This window comes from Toxotes jaculatrix, chromosome 20 (genome assembly GCF_017976425.1).
Source record: "Toxotes jaculatrix isolate fToxJac2 chromosome 20, fToxJac2.pri, whole genome shotgun sequence".
Taxonomy (NCBI): domain Eukaryota; kingdom Metazoa; phylum Chordata; class Actinopteri; family Toxotidae; genus Toxotes; species Toxotes jaculatrix.
Genome location: NC_054413.1, coordinates 11,712,592 through 11,733,856, shown reverse-complemented (window position 1 = coordinate 11,733,856; position 21,265 = coordinate 11,712,592). Strand labels below are relative to the sequence as shown.

At 40.3% G+C, this 21,265-nt stretch overlaps 1 protein-coding gene across 6 annotated transcripts in view; it reads left to right on the top strand.

Annotated features, from left to right (window-relative positions):
- Nucleotides 1–18,117, top strand: part of relch (RAB11 binding and LisH domain, coiled-coil and HEAT repeat containing) — a 33,074-nt gene extending 14,957 nt beyond the window's left edge. For 2 of the 6 annotated variants that reach the window (XM_041065807.1, XM_041065805.1), the window contains 19 exons: nucleotides 3,684–3,796; nucleotides 3,938–4,028; nucleotides 4,886–4,957; nucleotides 5,045–5,185; nucleotides 5,329–5,493; nucleotides 5,796–5,943; nucleotides 6,181–6,337; nucleotides 6,450–6,573; nucleotides 6,728–6,776; nucleotides 7,651–7,730; nucleotides 9,115–9,221; nucleotides 9,474–9,573; nucleotides 11,927–12,009; nucleotides 13,433–13,496; nucleotides 13,602–13,740; nucleotides 13,826–13,942; nucleotides 15,246–15,334; nucleotides 15,976–16,046; nucleotides 17,546–18,117. In XM_041065807.1, the coding sequence (XP_040921741.1) occupies nucleotides 3,684–3,796; nucleotides 3,938–4,028; nucleotides 4,886–4,957; nucleotides 5,045–5,185; nucleotides 5,329–5,493; nucleotides 5,796–5,943; nucleotides 6,181–6,337; nucleotides 6,450–6,573; nucleotides 6,728–6,776; nucleotides 7,651–7,730; nucleotides 9,115–9,221; nucleotides 9,474–9,573; nucleotides 11,927–12,009; nucleotides 13,433–13,496; nucleotides 13,602–13,740; nucleotides 13,826–13,942; nucleotides 15,246–15,334; nucleotides 15,976–16,046; nucleotides 17,546–17,666 (2,031 nt within the window). In that variant the 3' untranslated portion in view covers nucleotides 17,667–18,117. Of the gene's footprint in view, nucleotides 1–3,683; nucleotides 3,797–3,937; nucleotides 4,029–4,885; nucleotides 4,958–5,044; nucleotides 5,186–5,328; nucleotides 5,494–5,795; nucleotides 5,944–6,180; nucleotides 6,338–6,449; nucleotides 6,574–6,727; nucleotides 6,777–7,650; nucleotides 7,731–9,114; nucleotides 9,222–9,473; nucleotides 9,574–9,960; nucleotides 11,017–11,112; nucleotides 11,196–11,926; nucleotides 12,010–13,432; nucleotides 13,497–13,601; nucleotides 13,741–13,825; nucleotides 13,943–15,245; nucleotides 15,335–15,975; nucleotides 16,047–17,545 lie in introns of those variants that run through there. The other 4 variants (XM_041065806.1, XM_041065804.1, XR_005896545.1 and 1 more) reach the window with 3 other exon arrangements.
- Nucleotides 18,118–21,265: the final 3,148 nt, after the last annotated feature.

Sequence of the window (21,265 nt, the reverse complement as noted above, 5' to 3'; positions counted from 1 at the left end):
ATGCCCAGCTCCTGTTGGCTACAACTGATGTTGCTTAGGCTCTGACTTGCCTGAATGTTTCAATTTCTTTTAAATTATTAAAAGCTCAAGTGCTAATGACTGTCTTAAAAGCAAATATGAAAATTAATTTGTAGCCAAAATATTAATTGACATGCAATGATGGCCTAAGGTATACAGTTTTAGCCTTAGGTGGGTCTTGTACTGTACGTCTCTTAAACCCAGTGTATCTTTATTGTTTTCTGATTGGATCCTTGTCTGTTTTATTTGCTGCAACTCTAATCACTTTAAGTGCCTAAATGGCTCTTGAGATTTTGGAGTTATCTTAATGAATCTGATAACACTTTCTGGCAGTCTATTTAAAAGTAGCTTTATACTATATTCTTGTGGCTAAATGAAACTAAAGAATGAGATGAGGTGTGCAGTGACTCCAGGTCACTATATGCAAATCCCCCCCTTTCTTTCTAGAAGTGTTGAGGAAGAGGTTTTCTTTTGTTTTCACAAGCTGAATGTTAATGTCTTCTAAGGAATGAAGAAGAAGTAGATTTTGAAATAGATTAGAAATTGCCAAGCTCTTACTCCTTGCAAGCTATAATGCAGACACCTGCACAGGTGTTCGCTCTACACATAACTGCTTGCATGCAATTTGTATCTGTATGTGTGTGTGTGTGTGTGTGTCCGTGTGTATACAAATGTTATGTGCTTAGGTTTTGCACACAGTGTTGAAACATGACACGAGATATAGACTGGGGTGTTTGAAAGAAGTACATCTGGTTGGAGTAGTTCTCAGTCAGGGTGCTTTGCATATCATGGTTATGGCAATTTAATCAGCTACCAACAGTTATAGAGAACTTAATCTCTTTGTGAAATCAAGATAAACAAAGAAAAAATTCAGAACACAGCAGAACACTTAGGCCTCGGAGGGCTTCTTGAGCGGTGTGGACTTTGTACTATGTCCGTTAAACTCATGACATCGCATGCGCACACATTTACACGTACAGCTGCTCACACTTCCACATTGCAACTTGAAGCTTTCTAAACCCCATAAGAGACACACCTTTAGTTGTTAGAATGTGACACCCACTTAAGAACAAAAGGTGTTTGACTTGAAACGGTAGAATGATGCATTGCGACTGTGCCTGCCACCTGGCTGTATTATCATACACTGTAAATCATTAAACATTATGTTTTTTTTGTCAATATACTGCACTTTAAAGTAGCTTAATGAGATGTGCATTTTTTTGTCTAGCTCTGCAATCTTTGTATTTTCCTTTCTATGCAAAAAAGACTTAGTTGTGGTCATTTGCTCTAGAACTGTTTCCGTAATTCCATTTAATATACAGCAAAGGGTGTATAGGCTTTCAAAGAAGTGGCATCAATATAAAGAGAGTAAATATAATCCTCAATGATTGACTTCCTTTTTTCTCCCAGCCAGATTAACCGTGATCTTTAACAAACTACTGGCATGATAAAGAACAGACTGTTAAACAAAAGATCTTTTGACAAAAGGTTAGGGGTTCAGGTATAACTCAAATCACAGAAAAAACTCTGAAATATAATGCATTTTATTGTTAGAATGGAACTGTAAATTTAAAACATAAACCATTAAAAGAAGAATAGACAGGAGAGACTTGATGATAATGATTAAAACATTACAGAAGCCCAAATCTTGGAATGTGACAAATTTGTTTCCCTCACTTAAAAGGGTGGGTCACAAAGTTTTTCATTGCAATCCTTTTAGTATGTATGTAGAAGAAAGAACATGACTAAGAGTCTGCAGCCATGCTAGCAGCTCTGAGTCTGTATTACAGTGGCGCTTTAAGCTAAACACTAACGCCATTATGCTAACATGCTAATAGTCAGCAGGTGCAATGTTTGCCGTTTACACTTTAGCTTGTTAATGTTAGCATGCTGACATTTGCTAATTAGCACAAAATACGAAGTACAGTGGTACTGGTGGAAATGGGGAAATGAGGATTACCAAAGTTATTACAGTTCATTCAGAGGGGGACATAAAATTGTGTACAAAATTTCTTGCCAATCCCGTCAATAGTTGTTGAGAAACTTCACTTAAAAACACAAATGTCAATCTCATGGCAGCGCTAAAGGAAAAGTCAGGGGATTATGTGTCTATCAGTCCTGGATATGTTGAGATAATTCATAGAATAATTGAAAACTTTGACCTGTTGGTGGCATTAAAAGAAAAGTCAGGTGATTAGGATTCATTCTCTGGGGACCATGAATGTCTGCACAGGAATTCATGGCAGCCAGTCGTTATTAGTTGTTAAGTCTGGACCAAATTGGTGGACTAACTGACATTCCTAGAGCCTAGCATGGCAAAAAAAAAAAAAGATCAGAAGAATAGGCACATAAAAGACAGAAGCCTGTGGATGTCAATGGATGCAGGCTCTTGCACATAGTGGTCCTTTGGTTGAAATGTGCAGTAGCTCTGCGCTTTGAAGCAGAGCATCAGGCCCCTTGGCCTCTGGGTCCTGGCGTCGTGCTGTCCACCCTACCTGCCCACAATGTTTACCCAGAACTGGTCAGATGTTTAACCTCCTGAAGGAGTCTTCACATCAGAAATACAGGAGTTCACACAGAAATAGAACAGGGTCAGCGTGGGTTCTGGCTTTTCAGATGTGTGCTCTTTATGAATTTCTTTATTTGTTTTATCAGGCCTGTGCTGTTGAGTCTCCAGAAATGTCTCTTGTGAAGACATACGGTATTTTCAGAGTCCCAGGACAGACATTTATTGAATGTGACAGTTAAATTTGGCTGAATTCAGTTAATTTGCAGGTTTTTGCCGCTTTTGCTCGCTTGAACTGATTTCACCCTCATTGAACTTGTCATGAAACCACTTAAAATGACCCTCTGATACTTAAATGCTATATTTTTACTTTTTTTAAAAGATAGCCAACATGGCACTGACTTCAGAGTGTTGGCCCAGGATTGAGTGAGTGACTCATCACAGCCTATCTTTACCCAACTCTCTCTGTCAGGTCCATCTGTCCATCCAGCGTTGGGGTTTTGCACTTTCTTCCAGCACTTGGCAGGAAAATATGATATCTTCCCTGAAAAACAGTTTGTTTGAAAAAAAAAAAAAACAACATATTTTTAACTCTGTATGCAGTCTTTAATTTGGGTGTGTGTGGCAGGAATGTAGGGCTGACCACAATTTGGTCATGGAGGCCCTATATCAAGGGCAGCTGAGTTCTCTCCCCTCTGTCTGGAAGGCCCATGAACTCTGTCCGAACTCTGGGATAGAGCTGTGTTTTAGCAGGGTAACTCAGCGCATTAGGTATATGTGTGTCTGTTTGTGTGCAGCTGTGTCCTGGGTGTGTGCATGCGCTATTAAAGTTTCTACAGGATGTGTCTCTAATTGTGCGTGTGTGTGACTCCAAAGCCAAATGAGACAAGGTATTGAAGGTAAGCATGTTTTCACCAGTGTTGGCAGACTCCTGTTGGTTTCAAAGGTGGCCCCTGTGTTTCCTTTTTAACTGTGACTCTCCTTTTTTCTCTCCTGTTTTTAATAACCCTCCTCCCCATTCCCCCTTACTCCATAGACTTCCAGGCCTGCTTGACTGCTACCAATCATCCTTTCCCTGTGTGTTTCATCCTCACTCTGCTTTTGCAAGGTAGCCTAAACTGATGTCACTTCTTCCTGTCTTCTTCCCCTTCTCCTTCAGGAGTTGATTCCACTCATCTTGTGTACCGCCTGCCTTCACCCAGAGCCTAAAGAGAGAGACCAGCTCCTCCACATCCTCTTTAACCTAATCAAGAGACCAGACGATGAGCAGAGGTGTGTTTAAACAGGATGATATGCCAATAGATTAAAGTGCTGACCGACTTCTCACTGAGATGTCAGTGTTTAGCCTCAAGATAGGCAAACTACAAGCATGTGTTCTCATATGTTTCTGTGTGTGCGTGTGTCTTTCCAAAGACAAATGATCTTGACGGGGTGTGTTGCATTCGCGAGGCACGTGGGTCCAACCCGCGTCGAGGCTGAGTTACTTCCTCAGTGCTGGGAACAGGTACGGTAGACGCACTGCAGGTGCCCTTTTGTTATTGCATGCTGCCACTGACTTTCACACCTGCTCCAAAACAAAAAAAAACAGACCTTGTTCTAACTTTTGAGCTGATATAAGTTTTCTAAATCAACTACTCCATTTTCATAGATAGAAGTTAATGATTCATTTCCAGTCAAGACATGTTACGTTATGCCTTTATAGAAAATGTATTACTAGAGAACATAAGACAGCACTGTATATTCAGATTTTTATTTCTGATTTCCAAGTTTAATTTTAAAATTATGTATTCATTATTAGTGTGTATTATCTATCTTTACCTTACTTTTCTTGGCATAGTTAGGACTTGGTAGGATTTCATTGCTGTTGTATTTTTTTTTCTGATGTCTCTTGTGACACTTCCTTATGGGGCATGTCTCAGTAATCTCAGAGAAATCTCAGTAATCAGCCATGGCTACTTGTTGTTTTTACTCGCATATATAGATTTGACAATTTTGTTTTGTGACCACACCATTCAGTACTGTTGTAATTGCATTCTGTGATGCGGAAATTCACTCCACAGTGTCCCTGACTCAAACATGATAGCAGTTTTGTTTTCATTGCCACCTGTGTCACCTCGTGAAACATATTTATGACAAACAAAATCTGCTGCCATGGCAACAACAGCTGCCAGCAGTTTGGAGGCTGAGAATCTGCCCAGAAAGATAAATAGTGGTTTCTAGAGGGTCAGCGTGTTGATGATACTTGAGTTGTTTCCATTCCACGGTGGCTGTACTTCTGTCTGCTTCTCTCCTCTTTTCAACTTCTGTTCCATTATTGCTTTCAACACTTTTTCCTCTATATTTTGTTCTCTTCTGCTGCAGATTAACCACAAATATCCAGAGAGGAGATTGTTGGTGGCGGAGTCCTGTGGAGCCTTAGCACCATATCTGCCTGTAAGAATATCTTGCACACACAGAAATGAAAGGGGCTGTACATGAATATAGATGAATAAAATATAGGTTGCTTATCTGTCCCTGCAGAAGGAGATCCGTAGCTCCCTGGTGTTGTCCATGTTGCAGCAGATGCTCACTGAGGATAAGGCTGACATGGTCAGAGAAGCTGTGGTCAAAAGTCTGGGTATTATCATGGGTTACATAGATGACCCTGACAAGTACTCCCAGGTATGTGTGTTTGGAGGGGAATCTGTGTAAAGACTCTTTTTGCTACCACCTGGCATTTAACTGTCATGATTGCTCCAGGAGTTTGGAACAGTTCCTCTTGCTGTTGAAACATTGTTCCGGAAACTTCTGTGTGTTCCTTCCAGGGCTTTGAGCTGATGCTGCTATCCCTTGGGGACCCGTCAGAGCGCGTGGTCAGTGCAGTCCACCAGGTTTTTATCCCTGCCTTTGCTGCCTGGACCACAGAGTTGGGTACCCTGCACACTGCACTCATCCCTTCTCTGTTGGCACGAATAGAGAAACTACTTATGGTAAGGTCCTGTGTGTTGACATTTCATACTGTTGTTTGCAGCACATGTATGTATGTGGGCATAGCCTGTCATTTCCAGGCCAAAGATCTTAAGTTTAAGTTTATACTTTAGTGATCCCTCTTGGGGAAATTACTCTCTGCATTTTACCCACACAAAGTGAACAAAACACACACACAAGCATGCACATGCACTAGAGACGCTGTGGCAGGGGGCTTTCCTAGAAGGAGCCCCACACATGCAAATAACTGTAATACCTCACTTTTGCTCTTGTCATGTCTACCTGTACCTCCCTCTTTCTCTAGCAAGGAGAACATGGTCTGGATGAACACAAGTTACACGTGTTCCTGTCTGCCCTGCAGTCTCTCATCCCTCCTCTGTTTGCTGTGGTGCTGCAGAATGCGCCTTTCACCAGCAGAGCCAAACTCCATGGAGACATACCTGCAATAGAGGGTATAAGAACTGCACTCAAACACAGACACACACACACACACACACACACACAAAAGGCATGTAGATGTAAAATAGAAGATATTTACTTTAGATGCCAAAGCCTAAGCCTATTCTCCAAATTCCAACTGTTTAACAGTCATACATTTTCTACTGGAGTATTGGTTTTTAATGTTTTGATTGATTGATTATTAAAGCAATACACTTTCTGAGTTTCCATTCTTATCCTGTGTCTTGCAGTGACACGGTTCCCCAGGCCAGCTTCTCCCCTCCAGGATGTGGCTACCATCATAGGCAGCAGGGAGATGCTGAGTGCCCTCCTGCTGCTCTATGACCACCAGCTAGAGCACGAAGGAACCACTGGCTGGGACAGCCTGTTATGGGTGGTCAATCAACTGTGAGATATGTGCACATACACGTACATGCTTACTTACATGAATATAAATAGGCATCTGTTGATACACAAATATGAACACGTACTGATTTCCATCTGTCTGCTCCGGTTCCAGCCTTCCTCAGCTCATAGAGATTGTGGGTCGGATCAATGTGACATCATCGACTTGCGTCCACGAGTTCTCTCGCTTCTTCTGGAGGTTCTGTCGCACCTTTGGCAAGATCTTCACTAACACTAAGGTAAAGCCATGTGACTTGTCAAAACTAAATATTGTGCCACAGCCTTGACTTTTCCCATCTTGTAAAGATTTCCATCAAAAGTCTATTTTACCATAAATGTTAATGATGGTAAGTGGATAAATAAATAGTTTATTTATCCTCATGACCTTTTCAGGTTAAACCACAGTTCCAGGAGATTCTCAGACTGTCTGAAGAGAATGTTGGTAAGGGACAGCTTCAACCTTCACACACCTACACACACACACACACACACACACACACACACACACACCTACACACACACACACACAGCGTTCTGATATTTTCTCAGTTCTGCAGAGAAAATGTTGGTAGGTGGAGTTCAGACACTGTTGATGTAAACAAGCAATTTGGAGTCAGTTATGGGTGTTCCCCTCTTTTTTTTTTTTTTTTTTTTTTTTTTAAATTCCAGGCATGGTTCTGTAGTTTAGTGCTTGGTTTCATCTGGCTGCCAAGTGATTTATCTTTGGTATTGTGGCCGTTTATGAAATGTGTTTTGTATTGATGCCCGGCCTGTGTTTAGGTCATCGTGACCTATACATAGCATTTGCCCTTTTCAGTAGATTTTTGAGAAACCACAACGTTATAAGTGGTAGAAACAATGTTACACTCACAGTCACGGCACCAAATGCATAGCACAGCGTAGTAGTCTGTACCTCATCTCATCATGTCCTGTCATGTTCTGTTGTATGTTGAGGTATTTTTAATTTCCCTAATTAACTGAGCAAAAAAGATTATTGTGGTTCACAATATATCATGATATGCCCAGCACAGTTGTGATAGTGCTTAATAGCAGAAAAATAGTGTGAGAAGAGCATAAAAAGTAAAATCTGGACCTACAATTGTTCATACATGGACAGAAAAATGTCCATCTCATAAAAGGTGATGGAGATGGACATTTCTACACTAAACAGTATCAATGGACAATAATGCAATGCATCCACAAGATTTAAAGGTAATGGCTTGATGCCAAAAAAAAATTTAAAGGCTGCAGTTGAATTCGGATGTATCACTCATTCTCTTGTCACCTAACTTCTTCTCATTTTATTCCTCCGTCAGATGCTTCAGCGGGGAATGGTATTCTCACCAAAGCCACAGTCCCCATCTATGCCACTGGAGTGCTAACGTGCTATAACCAGGTAACTTAATAGCAATCCTCAGCCCAGTTGTAACTGTTGAAAACAGTTGAGGAGATCACTTTCCTTGATGGAGGAGGTTTCAAAGTCAAAAATAAAGAATATATGGACATACTGTACAGCCAACAGTAGGGTTTGTTCATAAAATCTTCTCAGCCTCTTATTGCGGCTGATGTTACGCTAAAATGGCTGCTTGATGATATAAGGACTGAAAACAGTATAGATCTATTAATAAGCATAATTTAAATAGAGCTAAGCTAGAGTACCTCAGGGTTCCATCTTTGAACCTCTTGTTTTTGACTTACATGAATTTCTGCTGATGACATGTCTCATTTCGTCTCATTGTCTCTATGAAACTTTTAACACATTGATTCAAGAAGCAAATGAAGAGCTGTTATCTATTTCTAAGTGGTTTCAGGCTCTCTCAGTGTAAAAAAAAAATTCTAATTTTTAACATTTTGTAACAAAAATAAAAAGTACACAAAGGAAAGGCTAAAATAATCATGGACAGTGTAGAAATAACTCTGGCCCCTTATTTTAAATTCCTTGCAGTCACAGTACATGAAAAATTAACATTGAAATAACATATTGAAATTTACTACCAGATGATTCAGGTTTGTTCACTAATTAATCATTCCTCTACTTTATTGTAGTGCTGGTTACTGGCTGCCACATGTCCCACTTATCGTAACAAGATTTTCCTAATTCAAAGAAATTTTCTCTTCAAAAGTACATTTTTATTTTTACAATTTTAATGTTAACATAACCAGGCTTGTTTATCCATGTATAAATGTGTACATGTACCTCATGACTAGCCTAGGACTTTCCAGAATTTTTTGAGAGTTTGAGAGTTTTCCTCAAACATTCACTCATACTCTACACCTTACTGTTTTTTTTTCTTTCTTGTTTTTTGTGCAAATAAACAGAGGAATCATACCTAGTGTTTTTTATAGTATCTATGTCAATAAGTTATTTAAATGATTTCTTCTATATATTGTGCTTAGTTGACTTGTTGAGTTGTTTTTGTTTGGACCATTATTTTTTTCATCTATGAACGTAGAGTGTGGACCACATTGCACTTTGGGTTATTGTTCTGTGTCACAAGGGAAAATCCACTCCAACAAACAACGAGCCACCACATGTTGTTTGTTTTGATTTTAACAAAATGATGCAGCACTTGGAGTGCTATTTTGTGTGTTAACTTTCAGCACATATCAACAAAACACGTTTAGAGCAGGCCATTCGTCTGATATTGAAAGTGATAAAAGATGCCCCAAAATACATTAACTGATCTGTAGAAAACTATAAACACTTGTGCATGTACCAATGTAAATGTTTTTGTTGCCCACATGACGTTACTCACATACATGCTATCATTTCCCTAAAGGAGGAGGATCGCAAGTTGTTGGTGGGTTTCCTAGAGGATGTTATGACAACCCTATCACTGTCCCATGCACCTCTTGACAGCCTTAAGGCCTCCTTTATAGAGCTTGGGTAAGACATACGCGCACACACACGCACACATGCACACACAGTAGATTTAATCTTTTATGTGTTGAGACACAAAATAGCCCCACCTTTTTAAAAAACAAGACTTGCATCAATACACATTTTCATCTGTACAGTGTAATTAATCTGCAGTGCTGTTGATACATGTGTCCAAAATTTTACTCACAGTTTGAAAGTCAGTTGATGGTTGTCGGTTGCCACAATATTGTCCGCTATTTTTGTTTTGCTTTGTTTCAGTGCCAACCCAGTGTACCATGAATTGCTGCTTACTGTTCTGTGGTATGGGGTGGTCCATACTTCTGCACTGGTCCGGTGTACTGCAGCACGGATGTTTGAGGTACAAAACACACACAAACACACAGATAGTATATTGAACCAGTTTGATATTTGGCTTTTTAATCAGATTTTTTTTTTTTTTGTTTGTTTTATAAATACTACCTAAAAATTTTTTTACCACATTTGTTTTCACATTTCTAGCAAGACATGAAAAGGAATGACTAACTTTGCTTCAGAGTGTATTCTAGTAGAAGTATATAAGTTTTAAAAAATGGTAATTTAGACGAATTTGCTGTTTATGTTAAGCTTCTTTTATTTTGTAACCGAATGATTGTAATACTTTCTAAACAGAATTATATGTACTGTAGTAGTGAGCTAAAATTTTCTTGTGAATTCCTACACTATAGATACTATTCTCATGTTTACCTATGTGTTGTTTATGTGCTAGCTCTGCTTGCTATTGCTGCTGTTTAACATGCATTTAATATTTAGCTACTCTGTCTTATGAGTATGAGTAAAGACTCCTGTAGCTTCTCAGCACCCTGGATTCAACTGTATGGCTAGACCCTTTACATTAGACTTTTCACTGTGCACTGGTCTCAGAAGTGACTCCATAAATATCTGCTGCATGTCACAGAAAGGGGAAAGTCAGCAACTTGAAAATATAGTCGAAAGAGTTCAAGGCCTGTTCTTTTTCAATGTTGTTGGAAAGTATAATTTAATCAGAAATGTTTTCTTGGGATTTTTTTTTTTAACTGTTATGAGTATTTCAAGTCTTGTGGAAATATAATCCTGCTATTATTTTTAAAGGGAGATGACTATTTCCATGTTTTCTTCCTTGTAATTTAATTCCACTGATTGTATCAATTTTTAAGCAAGTCCTGGCCTAAGCCATTGGAAACAGCCACAGCAAATCACATCTCCCCGTCCTTTGAAATCTGTGCACATTTTAAGGTCAAATGTTGGGATGGGGATCTTGGCATAGCATTAGAACTGGGCCTACATTGATCTAAACTTGGGGAAGGAGGAGTGGTAGGCTGTATTCATGTCCCCGCCCCCTGTTTTGTGAAGTACTTGCCCTTTCCCAACACACCTCACTGTCACCATTCCATAGTGTATAGCTGTCCACCATTGTGAAAACCGTGGGCTGGAAGGTGGACCTCTACCACAGATCCCAGATCAGATCAGTTAAAGTGAATGCAATAATAATCTGACCTGGAGTCTGTGGAAAGAGTCCACAGCTTTTTGCTCACCATACTGTAAAAGTATTTGTGCAGTTTAGCTATGTTGGCTTTGCCATTTCTTCTGCGTGTGCATGTGTGTGCGTGTTTGTGTGCGTGTGTGAATGCGTGTGTACACACACTTGCTTGAAACATGCAGTGCCGTTCCGTGCCTTGCAGCTATGGTTCTTGTCATTGTATATCACTTTCTTCCTATCTGTTTGTGTTTGTTTTTCTTTTCCCTCCCCTTTCTGTTTTGCTTTTTGTTTTTTTTTTGTTTTTTTTCTTTTCTCTCTATCTATTGGCGGTGTTGCTCGCTCTTGTCCCAATGCCCCGCCCACCTCTGTGACATCACGGCTGGCTCTGTCCAATCCGATCAGCTGCTGGTGAAGGGGGTGAATGAGACGCTGGTAGCTCAGAGAGTGGTGCCGGCTCTCATCACACTGTCCTCCGACCCTGAAATGTAAGTGGAACATCAACAACAACAACAACAACAATAATAAACCACGCCGCGTCTCTCTCCCCCCTTCTCTTTGCCGCCTATCACATTGCAAGAAGTCCATACCTGCCAGGAGCAAATTCAGCTCAAAGTGAACAAAATTCAAAATCGTCATTGAACAATCATTTATCCTTTTTTTCTGCCATTGTTACAGCCATGGCCAATTTTTAGTAGGATTTGCTCCTGTTTAGGTTTAGGCTGTGCCATGTGGTGGTTCACTCACCATAGCCACTGTTAACACTAACACTGCATGTCAGCGTCGTCAATCTGCAACACTAATCCACGCCAGCTCTCGTTGCCTCATCAGCCTGCAACACTAACCAGCAATCAGCCAGACTGATGTACGTGCACGTTGCTGGCATGTGGCAATAGCAATCCCAGCATGCTCATCTGGAACCTGTCACCCTCCTCGTCCTCCTCCTCCTCCTCCTCCTCCTCCTCTTCCTCTTCCTTCCCACCACACTCAGTTGAAGCAGGGCCCCTCCTCCTGACTGACCCATCAGCTAGTGGTTGGTTATCTCGTCACTCTATTTTTCTCTCTATCGCTCTGTCTCTCTTCTATCTTCCCTTCTATTTTTGCCTCCTTCTTTCACCTCTCTCCTGCATCCCTTTATATTTCCCTTCCTCCTCCTCCTTCTGTCTCCTCCCACCCTGCCTCTCCCTCTCTCTCATCCTGCTGTGTGGTGGGTTTGCAGTTGGTTCTCCGAGGCATGAGTGAAGCATTAGTAGATCGCCGGGCGGCTCCGGCCCTTATAACTCTGTGCAGTGGGCCTGAATTGTGAGTCAATCGACACAAGAAAACCTCTCTGTAAACACTGTCATTTTGTGGGCTGCATCCTTACAGTGTGATGAAATGTCTTCCTGTCCTGCTCAGCTTGAATGGGCACTAAAAAAAAAAAAAAAAAAAAAAAAAGAAAGAAAGAAAAGCCTTGTGACCATGTGGCAACAAAACCTTAATGTACGTCAGAAAATTTTGCCGTTGTGGCAGCTTCTTTAAACTCTTTCACTGGAAGAGGAAATAAGAGCCTTAAGACGTTCTTGACCTATCCTGTTTCCTGTCATCAGTACTCACTGATCATGTTTTGATGACAATGAAAGGATTTAAAGGGATCATCCTTCGTGTTTATGACCAGACATAATGATGAAATTGTGGTGACACTGTTGGAATGCAGCCCTTTTCATCTCATAATTTTCTGGATTGAAATACACATTGATGGGCACACACTGTGTCCCCTACTTCTATTTTGTTAAAATCCTGACAAATCTTTATTTTTTTGGAACTTTTAAGATTTTTGGCATTGCATCTTTCACACATCTTGCCATGTCAATGATCAGCGGACTGCGAAATGAAAATGAATGCTTAGAAACGTAATGAGAAATGAGTTTTACTCCACTAGTTCCATGTGTATCTTTTTTATGTTTCCTGCTACTGCTGACAATGATTATCTAATATCACCCTACTAGCCCCCCATTAACCTTGCTCATTGCAGTTCATTTAACCATTGATTATTGTCAGAAGTTTTAAATATGTATTATCATGTTTTTGTATCTTTTAAGTCAGATTTGAGAAATCAGATAAAAAGTAGCTGTGCCCCCTTCATCTTCTGGATTGTTAGCTTTTAGCCTTTAATTATATAAACTGTTAGATCAAGAATGATATGGACGATATATTAAGATATAAAGTAGACATATCTTTTATATATGTATCTAATGTGTTAAATTTAGATCTAGGTCCACTCAAAAATTCCTTTGCTGATCTTAATACTGCAGATCAGCAGAGCAGTTAGGGGTATGGCGTTTAAGGTGAAGCCCAACTTGCAGCCGTCAGTAAAAGATTGATGTTATTGATAATGTCACACAGTTGGTACTGAGTTCATTTTGTTTAAATTTCACAGCCTCTGGTCCTACAATAATTTTTAAATTTAGCCACTGCAGTCATCAGTAATGTCCTACTTCTTTGTGGCCAAGAAAGGCTGGTGCTTTTGTAGTAATGGCATAACCTTAGGCCACCTGAGTTGTCTTAATGTGGTTAAAACCCAACAATCTGGTGATTCAAACATTTTAAATGAAATCTTCTACTTATTTACAGATAATATTTGACTCATTCTGATTCTTGTAATTCTAATGGAGAACATGGAAAAAAAAAAACTGGTACAGTGACTATGAGTGATAATATTATCTTGCTCTCCTGCTGATTTTAGCTCAGTGAGGATATCCACTATTCCTGCCTTTGGTACCATCATGGAAACTGTCACACAGAAAGAGGTAGGAAACAGTAGATGTCAAACTCTACTGTGCGCACAATTTTAATCAATAACTTTGTAGTCTTACAATGTATAAACCACTGTTGCTTCCTGTTTATATGTGTAGCTGCTGGAGCGTGTAAAAATGCAGTTAGCGTCCTTCCTAGAGGACCCTCAGTACCAAGATCAGCACTCTCTGCACATGGAAATCATCAGGACATTCGGAAGAGTTGGACCTAACGCAGAGCCCCGCTTTAGAGATGAGTGTACGTAAAAGATAAGAAGTGTCACAAGTGCTGAACCCGGTCTACATTTTTTCTCTCACATTTTTTTTTTTGCCCTCCCCTGTAGTCGTGCTGCCACACCTTCACAAGCTTGCTCTGGCTAACAACAGCCAGGCGGTAGAGAGCAAGAGGATTGACATCGCCACCCAGCTGTTTGAGGCCTACAGCGCCCTCTCCTGCTGCTGTATCCTTCTATAAATCATGCTTAATGGTTTCTCTTGAATTGGGATTATATACTGGTCAAGCTGGATTTACTTTTTATGACTGGATTTTTATCTATAGCATTAACACTGGTCCATAAACAGGTAATTGTAGCTGTTAAGACAGCCGTGTGAAACCTAAGGCGGAAATGTGTAGTTCACTTTTCCGGAGAGGTCAGCTCACTCAGATTTTTAAAACTACTGTGCTGTATGTATTTCCAAAGGATTTACTAGAAGTCTGTGTCAGTCTTGGCTAAGGTTCAGGGTTAGCTGTTGTAACAGTGAGTCAGTAGGAAATCTGCTAGAATAACAGGTCAGATGCTAGCTGTAACTGGTCAGACGTTCTCCGGAACGTGCCCGTAAAACTGCGTGGTGGTACGTATCACAGCGTGGCCGCCGGTGTCTGAGTGTGTGGTTCGGTGTGTATGTATGTGTTGGCAGAGGTTGTCTGTCATTTGGCAGGAGGAGAAAGGGAAAATAAGCTCCCTCCATTTTGGGGCTAGAGGTAATTACAGGGTTGCTTAAGCAAAGGAAAGGATGAGAGCGGGAGAAAGAGCGTGAGAGGAGGGAAAGGACTGAAAATCAACTTCAGTCCTTGGTAACAGTTCCCAGGATAGGTCTCACGTTTACATTACCTCTGCTCTGCCTGTGTCAGCCCTCTTTTCTGTCGTTCTGTGTTTCTTTCTTCTCTTACTGTTTCTCTTTTCTCACACTCATTTTCCTCTCTCAGGTCTGTCTTTCCTCTGTTAACCCCACCCACTTCTAACTCACACATACACACACACACAGAAAGAGGACAGCTGGTCTGGGGTTCATTCCTGTGGATCTTTGTCAGGCTGTGATTTCACAGCACAGTAGTGTCCAGGAGGTATAGCCCTAACCTCAGAGGCTTTACCTCCCACTGCACGTATTTTTTTTTCTTGTAATCAGTGTGACAAGCTCTGAAATTGTACATTCCCATCTCTAAAAATATAGATTTGTCCACTCTGTGTCCCTTATAGTTCCATTGGCTATAATAAGTGGCAGAACACATGCAGTAGTGTTACAGACAAGCAGTGTTGTCCTGAAAATTTAAGTTTGTGTCACTTCTCACTTTAATGTGAGAAGTGTTGTTAATCTATATATTCAGCCATGTTCAGTTAAAATAGGTTGGTTTTGCTGTCTTTTATCATTGTTTTTATTCCCCACTTTGTCTTAGAATTGTAAAAAGAATATGAGAGGATACACTTTTCAACTGGCATTTTGAATTTAGTAGTTTTCAGTTCCACTCCTTAACTTCCCGTGCAGTTATTTCTGAGGAGGTGATGGTCAACCACTTCCTCCCTGGCCTCAGGTGTCTCCGCGCTGACATGGAGCAACTCTCTCCTGAGCATGAGGTCAGGAGACCTTCAGCAATGCATGCACTCAAACACACACACACATGCAAAAGCTTAAAATGCACACATGCCTACACAAAATACAGTATCCCCATCTGCGTGCTCACACACTGACCGGAGACTGTCTCCTCCTTTGCTATCTCGTACTCCCAGGGGATCTCACGCAATAATGGTAAAGACAGACAGTCTGACTCTTCACCTCTTTCTCAGACACACTCATACGCACACCTCTGCCATATTTATTTGTGTCTGAGAATCTCACGGGATCAGTTTCATGTGAGAATTTTCCCAAGGTGACTAACGATCAGCTGACTCTTATCCTTTCTGGACATCCACGCTATCTATGAGGGCTACGTACTAGATTCTAAGACAGGAATCATTTTCCCAAACTGGAACCTCTATGCAGGAGAACATACAAATGCATGTTCTCCTGCTTTTATTTTGTCATGACAGAAATTCGACCCACAATCGCCTGTTGCGTACCACTCCTGTAGTTAAAAACATGCTGTTTGCAAGAGTTGTATAGATGCCGTTATATTCCAAGAAGAGACCTTTTGGTAAATCATGGCATTTCCGAAACAAAGACCTTTTTGTGAAGACAACATTCTCGCTTAGTCTGTCTTTGTCATGTCCTTCCACAGGTGATTCTGAGTTCTATGATCAAAGAGTGTGAAATCAAGGTGGAAAACAGAGGAATGGCGGATGCACAAGGGTGAGAACAAAAAAACAGTTCCGTTCACACAATCACCTGTTCTGAAATGATTTGCAAAATATTGGTTTTTATTGCATGAGGATGCTGTGACAGGAACGTGACAGCTTTTAAGTGGTAGTTGAAAAGAATTTGGAGAGGGAAGAAGGAGTCCTACTGTAAAGAAGAGGGGTCACTAAACAGTGTTAGGGGTGGGCCCATATTTGTGGGTTTTACTCCCCAGGGGAGAGGAGAACATATAAGAGTGTTGGAACCACGCTCATTATGTGGGTATCTTCACAGAAAGAGAGAGGAGAGGAAACAAAATGAGAGGAGTTGTTTTGGTGAAGCTAAGAGAAGCTGGGACACCGGCCATACTGTGGGTGCCTTTTGAAAAGATCTTTCACCCATCTTGTTAACATGTGTTCCGGATTCATTAAAGTGTCTTAGAAGCGTGTACATGTCTGCATGTGTGTGTGTGTGTGTGTGTGTGTGTGTGTGTGTGTGTGTGTGTGTGTGTGTGTGTGTGTGTGTGTGTGTGTGTGTGTGTGTGTGTATGCTCAGTTTTGGGTGTGTTCTCTCAAACCCTCAGTTAAACTCTGAGCTTGTGCCAAGAGATTTTTGTTCCTCTTTCATTTTGGCCTATAATTGATAATTTGGGTCTTTATTTTCACAGCGATTCAATTTTATTTTTAATGTGTCTGTTAAGACATTTTGAAGAATGTAGGTTTACATAATGCTTAAGCCATGTTGGTTTACTTCCTGCTAATATTATGAGATATTATGGAAACCCTAATATTTTTGTGGCTAACACAGCTTAGCAAACCTCCTGGCAGAAACAAAACTTTTTGAAGTGGCATCACATAAAATTGATATATTTGTTTGTATTTTACTGTAAGCTCTAATGTTTAGCTACAATACTCCACTGTATTAAATTTCTCAAATGCTGATGTACATTTCTTCAGGATGTACATCGGGATTTCGTATGAATACCTACAAGTAAATTTAATACACAGAAACACAGGCAGTTTGCAGGAAGGTTGGGCCACAAGACATTTTCGTAACAAATTCTTGAATTGTTTCCACATACCAGGGTTTTATCTAGAACCCATGTAACAATGTTCAGAAGTTCAGTAAATTCACTGGCTTAAGGTTGATGTTAGGGTTAGGACATGATGTTTGTCCTTCTGTTTAATCAAAGAGGGCAGCTTGGCAGAAATGTGTAACTGCTCCGCTGTGTCACTCTGAATCCCAGCTAATTCAAAAGAGGAACTTGCAGAACCGTTAGACTGTAAAAAAATCAAGAGAGGCTGTACATGCAAACAGCATTTCCCTTCCAACGAAACAGAGGGACATAATCTTTTCAACAGATAATGGATCATTTCTCTCAGCTCATATATGTTAATAAAGCAAGGATAAACCTTGTCGCTTCATCATGATCAAGTTCAACTTTTACGCTATTTATTTTATTTATTTATTTTTTGTTTTGTTTTGTTTTGTTTTGTTTTTTTATTATCCCATAGTTCCATGTCCATTGCCTCCAGTTTGGTGGGTGAGGATGCCAAGACCAAGTTCCTGAGCAAGATGGGTCAGCTAACCACCTCTGGCGCAATGCTGGCCAATGTCTTCCAGAGAAAGAAGTGATCCCGAACCCCAACCCTGACTGATCAACCACCGCACTTAAGTGACGAACCCCTGCTGTCTTTGGGAGCATTTCATTTTACTGGAAAAAAAAAGCATCGGTTCGGCTTAAAGTGCTGGAGGGTCAAGCGTATTGTTGATTCCATTTCAAGAAATGAAGTTGCGTTGTTCTAAAATCTTCGGTGAATTAGGACAACCTTCTATTTAAGGGTGAAAAGCAATGTTTTGTTTTTTTTTTTCAGTCACAGCTGAGGTCCCCCCCTCTGCTCATTTTTCCTCTCCTTAATTCTCAGTCATAACCAAGGCTTTGTCAGAGACTAGAGATTTGTTTTTCCGAATCAGTGTTCTTAACATTGACATTTCAGAAAAAAAAAAATGGGAGGAATGACAGGAAAAAGCTAAACAGTATTTAAATTCGCCCAAAAATTATAACGAGGAACTAGTTTCTTGGACCTTTTTCAGAACTTGAAAGTATCACCCCAATAAAAATATAATTTTCAGTGCAGTCAGTGCTTCTTGTTTCAGAAGGGTATGGGTTTTTTTTTTTCAATCTCCAGGAAACAGAACTCTGAGCATGGCCTGCTGGATTTCGTTTTGAATTTTAAATGCCGTTTCGGAGGAAAAAAAGGTTGTATGGCAGTTGAGTTAACCTGCGTTTGTGAGTGAAATTATGCGGCAGGATTGAACCACAAAATGGCACTCAGTCTGTTAAGAATGCCTTGTACAGAGCATCTGTACGGCTCAGAAGTAACGCCTACTTGAAGCTATTAAGGAAAAAAAATGTCTTGCCTTTATTTCTTCAAAGTCTGTCTCTGGTTTTTGTTTTGATAGCTTCTATTTTATAACTTATTTAATGTCTTAATGATGAAAAAAACATACTTTATTCCAACTTCCAAAGAAATTTGCACTTCACTTTACTATTTTGTTCTTTATTATATATATATATATATTTGTTTTAATTCAGAGTCTTCTATACATGATGAACATTATCACTACTGTTGATGGACTTTTTTGTTTATCCGTTCTGGCAATGTGAAGTTGAAGAGAACACTGATCACAATTATTCTCTCTCTGTCCGTTGCATCTCGTCTCTCTGTGTTACAGTGTCTCTGATAATTGTCCTCTTTTTTTTTTTTTCTAAAGTGGGTATTTCGTTTATTATTTTTTTTTCTGTTGTTGTTCTTTTTGGATATGCTCTAAGAGAAACAGTAAATAACTGTATCATACACTGAACTGAAGAGGTTGGTACTCATTATGTATATTTGAAATCGGTGTCATGGTGTAATAAAAGATGGAGATCGGTTGTGTATTTAAATGTAATACTGGGAGCTTCATTGTATGTCTGCGTGTTTTTACACTTACTACTTTGTGTATATGGAGAAAGCATCTGGAGTTCTGATAATGGCTCACGGTTCAAAGTGTTGACAGGTGTTGAAGGCAGTAAAACAAAGCAATTTAACAAACTCTCACTCCTGCCGTCCCTGCCCCTCAAATCCAACCCTTTGATGTGCTCTGTTGTCTGCTTAGTACAACAGACCAAAGTCCATCTTCCGGGACATTCCCAACAACTTACCCCAAATAAATGCGCAAATAAAAGCACAGATCTGCCGTCAAGATTGCACCGTTTCTCAATCCATGCTATCTAATCTTTTGAAAATTATGACTTAGTGTCTATAATGTGATTAATTTTGGCTTAGGTCTAAAGTAAGAACACGATTTCAGTCAAAGAAGTGAGCACTTCTCCTCAGGGAACCTCAGGAATTTAACAGTGCAAGTAAAACACAAGCCATCTCTTAGTGACAAAGTTGAAAACGGAAGTAGGTCAGGCAGGCCTGTGGAGCCGCACTCAATTTGTGGTTGACCTTTACGTGAGTTAGCTAACACCCACTGATAAAGAAGAGAATTTGCATATTCGGGGTAATATTCAACCATCATCAGTGATAACTCAACAGGTGGACAAATAATTGATACACTTCAGGGGTGGAACTTGAATCCATGACGTGGTGTGTGTTGTCTCGTCATGCCTGTGTGTCCCTGTCTGTGTCTGTAGGCACATGTGTGTAGAAACAGATACCTGATGCCTGTAATTTGCATTCACAGTGAATAGTGTTGCTCTTTGTATGTCAAAACACCCTTCCGCTTGCCAACACCCTTGCTTGGTTTTTCAGTGTGGGTGTGCAGAGGCCATGCAAATATCTATGTGAACCTGTACTGATGTATGTTCACATGTGTGTTCATAAAAATTCTGCTGGCATTTTGTTTGTACGTAGAAATGGCGTCAGCCGGCAACAGTTACTCACATTGGTGACTTGGGTGACTCACGGATCACATCTGTTTCCAAAGCAAGCAGAAGCAATGCAGATCCACTCCTAAAACCACCGGAACATAGTGGCTGGGCTTTAATGGTATTATTCCACTGTGTGTCCTGTGTGTATGTGAGGGCCATGTGCATGTTTTTCTGCCCTATGTGCTTTTCAGTTTGTTCGAGGGAGACTGTGCCGAACCCTTGAAACTTCCTCCAAAATATTGGTACCAAAACAGGCTTGTGGCTGCTTTCTTCTGTGGAACGAGTAATGAGTGTGTTATATTAATGAGAACCATACAGCAGCTTATGCCGTGCGTATATGTGTGTGTGTGTGTGCGTGCATTTTTGCATGTGAGCTGTCTGGAATAAGCCCACTTCATGAACTTTGACTTGTTGTATGTGATGCTAAGCAACACAACCCACATACTTACAGAGCTCCACAGTCTGCGCTCTGACCCAGGTCATTTGAAGTGGGCTTGCTTGTAAACCAGCGTGATGTCTGCCTGCAGTGGATCTACATTTTTATACATCAAAATAAGCTACACTGTGACCTCTGTGCTTGAAGTGGAGCTTAACAGGGATTTCTTAGCGCTGCTGATTTTATGTCGTTGTTCGTGGACAACCTCAGTGTGAATGTTTGGGGTGGGTTCAGAGTCAAGCTGAGATTTCTTACTGCTAAAACAAGGCAAATTTGACTCTTAATTGCTACTGTGCAAGCTGCAGAGGCCCCCACCACAAAACAGCCTCTCTCAGCAGATTTTTTTTTTTTTTTTTTTTTTTTTTTTTACCGGAAGAGGGGGAAGAGGGGGGACAGAGCCCATTACCTTCACTTTCATTAGTCTTCCTGTTTCTTTGCTATTAAACTCCTTTATGAGTTACTTCTGCCAATTGTGTTGATCATGAGATGTTCAGCTGGTGCTTTAGTCATTCATTGTCAGTGGATACACAAGATAACCCTTGTGCTTATTTTTCTGAAAACATCTGTAAAATCACTAATTCAGAAACTGCAACCGCAATGTTGCACATTAACACAAGTATCAGTAAAAGTCTTTTTTTCTCTTTTATCTCTTGGTCTAAATCCCTCTAGTTTGCGACAGCAAGTAAAGATTGCTTCATTTATTTACAACTTTCTTTTTTTTCCCCCATTGTTCACCACCTCCTCTCTCGTGCCGGTCCAACCCTGTTCTATCCATTGTTTATGCAATTTAATATTTGCATAACTGTCACCTTGAAGAGAAAAATATTCTCCACTCTCTCATACCTTCCCTCTCTTAACCTGCCACGGTAGGCGAGGTCT